This window comes from Sesamum indicum, linkage group LG6 (genome assembly GCF_000512975.1).
Source record: "Sesamum indicum cultivar Zhongzhi No. 13 linkage group LG6, S_indicum_v1.0, whole genome shotgun sequence".
In the NCBI taxonomy this organism is placed as follows: Eukaryota; Viridiplantae; Streptophyta; class Magnoliopsida; order Lamiales; family Pedaliaceae; genus Sesamum; species Sesamum indicum.
Window position 1 is genome coordinate 1853320 of NC_026150.1, and position 8172 is coordinate 1861491.

General features: G+C 37.8%; 2 protein-coding genes across 4 annotated transcripts in view; both read right to left on the reverse strand.

Annotated features, from left to right (window-relative positions):
* The window catches only part of LOC105163307 (probable protein phosphatase 2C 51), a 3202-nt gene extending 1105 nt beyond the window's left edge, over positions 1-2097 (reverse strand). For both annotated transcript variants that reach the window (XM_011081611.2, XM_011081610.2), the window contains exons 1-5: positions 1873-2097; positions 939-1244; positions 518-704; positions 264-366; positions 38-179 (exon numbers count right to left, since the gene is read on the reverse strand). In XM_011081611.2, coding sequence (XP_011079913.1) covers positions 38-179; positions 264-366; positions 518-704; positions 939-1227 — 721 coding nt within the window. In that variant the 5' untranslated portion in view covers positions 1228-1244; positions 1873-2097. The remainder of the gene's footprint in view (positions 1-37; positions 180-263; positions 367-517; positions 705-938; positions 1245-1872) is intronic.
* On the reverse strand, positions 2625-7757 carry LOC105163308 (ETO1-like protein 1). 2 transcript variants are annotated; one of them, XM_011081612.2, is made up of 5 exons: positions 6910-7754; positions 5069-6775; positions 4252-4543; positions 3282-3591; positions 2625-3096 (listed from the first exon to the last, which is right to left on the reverse strand). In XM_011081612.2, the coding sequence occupies exons 1-5, from the start codon at positions 7032-7034 to the stop codon at positions 2876-2878; spliced, it is 2655 nt and encodes an 884-aa protein (XP_011079914.1). In that variant the 5' UTR covers positions 7035-7754; the 3' UTR covers positions 2625-2875. The 2 variants fall into 2 exon arrangements, with proteins under 2 accessions (XP_011079914.1, XP_020549983.1); XM_020694324.1 differs by lacking the exon at positions 2625-3096 and having other exon boundaries at positions 3465-3591; positions 4257-4543; positions 6910-7757.

Genomic DNA, 8172 nt, shown 5'->3' on the forward strand with positions numbered 1-8172 from the left:
TGCGGGGGGGGGGGGGGGGGGGTTGGAAATATTGTACCTTCGGCATGATGGTGGACATGAACTTTACTAGAGCACAGAATTGCCTTTGAATCACCAACATTGGCAACCAGAAATTGACCGTCACTCAGAAGAACAATGGTGGCAGTAGACCCTGAAACATAGCCTTCCTCCAAAGCTTCCTGGGTAGGGACATAAACTTGAAACAAGCAATCAACAATACTAGCTCTATAGCATAAAAAAGGAGTGGAAAATGGATATCACACCTTTGAAAATTCTGAATCAATGTCATGGATTGTCCTCAACAGTGCTTCCTCTAAAATTGGATGCAGTGAATAGTGATGAATTATATGTGGTGTCCTCTGAGAACTGCACAAACATGAAGAAAAATATCTGATAGAATGAAAAACTCACAATTTTAACAAGAACTATCCTTTATTGTAATACGTCTAAAACATAGAACAGATTTTGAGCACAAACAATAACTTATCCCCATTTTCTCCAATATCAGTGTCCAAACCTCTTCAATGCATGTGGGTCATGGTTCTCTTTGTTGCTTGGAAGTGCTAGTTTGTATGCAGTGAACACGACATGCAAGATAAAATAATCGAAAAGTTTTGTTGAAGCCATCTCACTGGCTTCCTCTCCTCCATGGCCATCAAATATAGCTGCAATACCAACAGCAATCTCTTCAACCCCAGCTTCATCTGCACTTTAGTCAAGCTTCATGAGCTCCCATATGCTTGCAGAAAAAATTGAGATCGAGTGTAAAACTCTGATTATGAAGAAGATACTTATATATTTAGTGATCGTCCAATTTGGGCTTAGTAATAAAGTAAACTATAATTACGCCATATATAGGTAGAACAATCTAGCATAAAGAGTTCAACATCACCATCACCATCACAATAAAGTCAAGCAGAGAATGAAGCTCAGGTCACCTGACAATGGCAGTTTCATGTCAAGATTACATGCAACACGATCCTCTTGATACTCTCTGTGTCCTTGAAGTGTGGCAAACTGGCAATTCCTCATTGAATTTTCAGAAGATTCAGGGGAAAGAACCCCCAGAGGACACTCAGGTGAACTAAAAACAGCAGGAGCCCCACCTTCATCGTATGCCATCATACAGGAAACTGAAACTCCATGAACGCTGTATGATACAGCACACAACAGAACTCCTATGACTGCTACATTTGCGAGCTCTTTCCTCATAAAGTTCACAATCATTCTAAGCTCCGGAAAAACTAAAACAGGAAAAGGCAAGAAAAACATGATTATTTTTTGCTACAAGTGCTGCCAACAGAAATATCTCAGACCCAGAGAATGTTGCAAACTGGTAGACAGTCTACAGATTATTATCTATAAAGCATACACAAGTATAGCCCTTCCCTGATACTGGTACAGACAATTAGACAAACAGATAACATACAAATTCCGACAGAAGTTGTAGAACCTCATGCAAATTCAAGATTATCAATGAAACCCAAAAATATAGTAAAGATAGTTTTTTCCCTTTTCTTTCCGCTTTAAAACTTAGAAGTTTGATGATCCCACAAATATGATCAAATATGAATCACTATTGCATTCCCACCACCAAATTCAAAGTCCATTTGCAGAGCCAATATTTCAATCTACCCATCACCATTTATCCCCCATTCTCTTGCAGCGAAACTCTTGACGAATTCACATGGACAAAACCAGCGTACAATCTTTCAAAATATTTTAGGGAGATGACGAACATATTCCAGGCATGCAAACGAAACTCTGTGAAATTAATGTTAAAAAGATTCTTGACACCAAGCTCCTGCATATGCCCATACATCAAGAAGTAGAACCCATAAAATGGGTTTCCGGCGCTTTATATAAACAAACCTAGAGTGCTGACTGCTGTGGCGGTTCAACTATTGATCGTTGAAATTCTTGCTTCTTTCACCTGTAAATAGAATGGAGCTTCTTTCACCTGCGGCGACAAGTTTGCTTTTTCGGCATCAAACGTTGCTAATATCAAAGTATAAAAATAACGAATGTTCCACTTCCAACATTTGGGAGACATTTGGGAGAAGTAGAGGTTTCTCAAGAATTGTTTACATCTATCTACAATTCATTAAGGTTTAACAAAATATAAATGAACTAAAATGTATTTATTTCTTCTATACATACTTATTTTCTTAATTAATTCATTGCAAATAATAATATTCTATACCATTTAAACATAATTCTTGTTATTAATTTTTATTAGTATTTATTTCGTTTTTCTGTTTCATTTAATAAAATAAATTTAACAAAATTGTAAATTATACATGCATTTCAAGTTTTAAGTATAATCACATTTGCCTATGTACACAAACCACTTATCTTTTAAAAATCACACGTTCAACAAATAAGTTAATATTATTTACATAAATTATTTCTATTTTTTAAAAAATTACACATGTACTCTAAAAAATATTAATATCGTTGTACAAACTACTCCTATTGTATTTATTGTTGAGGGCAATTTATGTAATTACATAAAAAACAAAATATTTGGTATAAATGGACCATAAATTAGATATTGTAAATCTAATTATTTTATAATTTTTTACCTTATTCATATGTATTAATGATACCTTTAAATCCAAATATATCTCCACACGAAGGGCCATCAACTTTGCATCTGATAACAAGATTATATATAGACAAAAAATTTCCAAGTAAACAAAAATCAAGAGAGAGAGAGAGTAAGATGATACAACTTCAAGATGATTTTTTCTTTTTTCTTGTGATAATTAGCTACAAGATTGTTGGCACATTGAGGAGGCAGCATCAGCTATGCACTGAATGAAACAAGCTATCCTCTTTTTCCGTGGGAACACTATTCCTTGTCTTGATGATCTCAAGGCTCTTGGCTGTTCACACGGCTATGAAGTTCTAACATCTCTTGATGATTAGGGTCGACGGAGAGAGCAGCCCGACAGTCTCGCAGTGCTCCCATGACATCGCCGATGTGCTCGTGAAATGCAGCTCGGAGGTGAAGAAGGTGAAGATCTGCTTTGAATGCAATAGCCCTCGACAGTTCTGCAATGGCTTCTTTCTCCTTGTGGTTATCCATTAAAACTGCAGAAAATACAGATGTCCATGTATTGAGTCCACTAGACATGGAGAACTCTCTCAAGTTAAAATCATGGGGATATCGACATAACTCCACAAGTTTTAACCGAGAAATGGTATCTACCCTTTTAGCAGGCTCAAACAGAAGGAAAAAGGAGTCTATTTATTAGGACTTTGAGATGAAACCTAACCTGCAGCGCGGTATCTGTATGGATAAACTCGAAGAGGATCCAAGCGTGTGACCATCTCAAGATCTGCCTTTGTGAGTTCACGCTCGCAGTACTCAGACCGCTTTTCATAAGCAGATGCATTGTTCCTTGCCTTCTCAATCAGTTTAGTCATCTCAGCATATGCAGCATTTTTGTCATTTCTCAGAAAGTGGACTCGAGCAAGGCCCTGGTGTGCTCGGGTATGTCGTATTTTGAGGGCATTTATGTAGCAATCAGCTGCAGCATCTAGCTTACCACAATCAACATAGACACTTCCAAGATTGTTCAGGGCCTAATGAGAAATAGAAAACTATTAGAAAAGTTGGTACACTCTAACACCTTACATTGTAACACAATTAAGAGATTTAAACTAAAGGAGGAAATATCAAGTCAAGAAATGAATGCCATAATCTATCATCTAACATAGCAAGAAAAATCTCATAGTCAACACTAAGGATACAAGTAAACATAACTTCAATTTAATCAGAATATCTAAGCCTCAACTCCTTTCACTGAGCTAATATCATCTTGAGTCAAGATTATGATTTTTGAGGCAGTTTTCAGAAGGGGAATCCCTTATATATGTGGGAGCAGAGCCACATACTCAAAAGTTCAGAGCGGGCAAAATCAACAATCACCAACATTAGGCATGTTTCTGATCTAGAAGCAGAATATGGGATGTGACTATTTACTAAACTAAATCACCTTTCATGACTAAAAAAATTTGTACCGTGCGCTAAATCTATAATAAGAAACCCTGGTATTTCCTATTGGCAGCCACAACTAGAACTGTTCTCCAGAAAGTTTTGATTAATAAAATCCAAATTTTCAGCATACATGATAAAAAAACTAACTCAGTTCAATAAACCAATCAGAGGCTAGAGCTTTGCATCACAAGGGAAACTTCACTGTCTTGTAATTTTTACAGATATGAGGCGGAAAGGAATCATACCTGACCTTTGCGAAGTCTGTCTGAAGGGCACTTCAAAGCTTCTTCAAGAAGTGATACAACAGTGGACGAACAAGATGGATCCTGACTAGAGTCGGCTAAAGCATATGCTTTCAAGAAAAAAGCTTCAAAGGATCTTTGGAGACTAATAGACTCCTCCGCTTTCCGCAGTCCCTCTTCGCAATGACCAGTATCATATAAGATCCATCCCTCGTAAACTAATCTTTCAGGTTCACTTGATGCATGCTGGCGTGCTAGCTGTAAGCTCCTCATTGCGGCTTCAGGACAATTGAGTCTGATCACAAACAAGGTAATGTTAAAATTCTAGCAATTCATTTTTCCAGCCAATTTATGCATGATTCAGAAATGGGAAAAACTTATCATTTCCAGTTATGTCTTGCTTATAAATTTTAACATGATTGAGACATTAACAAGACTTGGAAACTTGTTAGAAATGTCTATTATATAAGTTAAAAACCTCAGCAATAGCAGTATCAGCTTCAGAAAGCTAAGGATACTAGTTACTTTCTAGTACATCCCAACGTCAGAAACTTAAAGTAAATTTTAATGCCTAAAAGTATCATGCCCAGACTTTTGTAATTGTTTGAACATGGATGTTGGTGTCTCAATCAAATAAAGTAGCACAGAAGTAGTTCTTGGCAGAATTGTACCACACCATCACCAAAAATGCACTAATGCCGAAAGAGGAGAGACAAAAAGAAATATTATCAGATTACTAATATTTAATCAAGGTATACTGCCTTTTTTGCTTATAGGTAATAACATATATGATGCCATATTGTTTAATGAGGAAAGTTACCTGAGAAGAAGCAAAGACTGTCGAAAGTACAGAACACCTTTAGCGGCATCAGACTCCAGCATCTGATATATTACAGAGAGTGATCCAATATCATCAACCAAAGACCATCTGTCATAAAGTTGCAGCCAGCAATCAGCTGTTGTCCAATTCTCGACATGCTCACGCACAAGGGTACGCAGTTGTGAAGCTGCGACTCGCCCATCAAACATTCTGTAATCTGGCGAAAGAGTAAGAATTGCTTGAACATCACATATAGCTGATTGGTAATCCTCCAGAGCAAGATAGAAACAAAACCGCAGCTCCAAGCACTCTAGTGCTAGTTTGAATCCAAGAACCCTGTTGATCTCTGCAAGGGCTGATTGAACATCCTGTTTTCTCATCAAGGACGCAGCTCGATACATATAAGGATACGTTAAGGTTGGGTCCAGTTCAGTAGCTCTCTCAAGTTCTTCCAACTTTTTGTCGCCATCACAGTATAATGACCTCTCTTGATACATCCATCCAAGCGGACTATAAGAGGATATGATAGAGCTGATCTTTTCATAAGGCCAATGCTTGTGCCCCTTGATGTGACTTAATCTGGCTAAGCCAACAACAGAATAAACATGGCCTTCACTCAGAGCAGCCTTGAACATCTTTTCCGCTTTATCATATTCTTTTCTAAAAAGTCTAACACATCCCAACTGATGAAACGCTATCATTTTCTGCCGGCTGGTTCCAGCACAGTCTACCAACTGCTTTAAGAAAAGAACTGCTGTGTCTGAGGAGGGATCAGAATCCATCGCAACTTCCGTCAACAAAGAATAGAGAGAAAATGAGGCAGTCCCTACCATTATTGACCTTTGTTGTGCATCAAGACTGCTTAACAGTTGAACTACCTGTTTATCATTCAGTGATTCAGGAAGTTCATGTAGAAACACTTGCAAACAAGAAGCGGCTAATACAGGAGAATTCTGCTCAAGAGCAAATTCCATAAGTTCCACAGCATCTTGTCTGGACACCACCAAGGAAGCAAGTTTTTCATCACATGCATTTTTCAGGCTTTCACAGCAAAATCTGTTGGCAAACACCAATATTTCTAACAAGAGAGTGCAGGGCACTTCACTTAAACTTCCTGTTTTGCCAAAATTACTAACTGCTCTTAAACCTGAAGGGGAAATGTTGTTTTCAGAAAGATCAATTTCATCACTAAAGGATTCTGTGAAACAGCCATTAAGCATGGCATGAAATGGAGCAGAAAGTCGAGCAATCTCATGTCTGTTGCATGTTATTTTCTCGTCTCCAATTTGAAAAGATACCATACGCTGCAAGAGATTGTCTTTCAGCATATCAGAACAGCTTGGAGTTTCATAAGCAGGAAATTCAGAGGCGATATCTATAGCCCCAAACTCCTTAGCACATTTACCACAAGAGGTTAGCAAGTCAGAGATGATCTCTTCACCTTGCTTCTCATACTTCAACCATGCCCCAAAGACGAGTTTCTCATAAACAGTGCTAGCCTTCAGCCAAGCAGAGCGAAGGCTCCTTCGCATCAATTTTGCTTCTCCAAGGCCTTTAAAGACCTGATACTGAAGCAAGTAAAGATTCGACCTCTCTGTTGGAGGACACATCTCAAGTTCTTCGTGAACTTGAGCTAACACTTCAACATAATCAACAGGCTTATAAACCGGAAGAATTCGAGGTTCAGGAACCTTGATAAGAGATTCTCTACAAACATTGCAAATATTCAATACTTAGTCGCATGTAATAAGGACGAAAAATGCTCAACACTCAATTCATAAGCTTACAAGAGGAAAACACACACAAAGGGAGAGAGAAAATAAAATACAGAGACTGCATACATTGAAGATGGAGACCACGGTGCAAGTTTCGTAAGCTTGCCTCTTTCAACCTGGAGCCATGACTGAGGATTGATAGCGTTCAGCTGTGGTTCTTTACAAGAATCCGAAGGAAAAAGAGTCCTCATGGGACAAAAAAGCTGAAACAGGTCCCAGATCTCCACAATGGCAGTATAGATCTTCCCCTCCAAATTTGAGAGGGCAAAAATAAATTATAAAAATTGTTGAACGATGAAAAATTCCTTGACTTAAGCAACCACTATCTCCTAAGCTGAAACGCTCTCCCGATCACCCAAAATACAAACTTTTCAAGAATTCAAATAGGTTAACAAACAGTACATGAACTTTCGGCTTCCCAATAATTCCAAAACAATTCTTAAAAAATTCACCAATAAGAAGAGAGCGTTCTTGACGGCTCAAATAATGATAAGATTAATAAAGAAACTCGAACCCTGTAACTTAAACTTGGTAAAGAATCTAGGCACCATAAATAGAAGACCAGAAAACAACTAAAAATGCCAAAAACCCACTAAAATTACGTAAGATCTCAACTAGAATCTAACCAAAACCACATTCAGCCAACAAATCTCTTAACAGTAACAACCCACCAAACAACGAGCAAACTAAACCAAAATCAAGAGCGAATCCACTAGTCTCCTGGTCTCGATTTCAGAACCCAAGACCCAGAAAGCAAGAATCCGTGTGGATCAAAGCGGATGGAATGGAATCCCAGATGGAAAAACTACAGTCTTTCACTTTTCTTGCTTTCGTTTTGGTAAAAGAAAAGTTTCTCCTTTCCCTGTCGCTCTCTTTCCTTTCATTCCCCTTTTTCTTTTCTTAATAAATTTTCTCGGTTCAAAATTTTCCACTTAGTTTATATCCGTTGGACGACGCAAAGGCTGCAAGAAACCTTACTGTATGTTGGGAGTAGGAAAAACAAAAAATATATATAATATTCAAGAAATGTAATTTAAAAGTGGCAGGTAAATGACGTCGTTTCAAACATGAAACTACCCATACGACAACGTCCAGTATGCACATACATACAGCTAGGTCGAGTTGTCTATATGCTGGCAAAGAGGTTCATGGATTTTTAGGTCAAAATTTGGTTACCAAAATTTAGCTGGACAGTCCCTTGCTGCATCACTTGATTCTAGTGAAAAACATGGGCATAATGTTTGGATTCATTTTTTAGTGTTCTCTTGTGTTTTGTGAAGATAGAGAGAAAAACAAAAATAAATAAGTGTGTGTTAGAGATAGTATGTA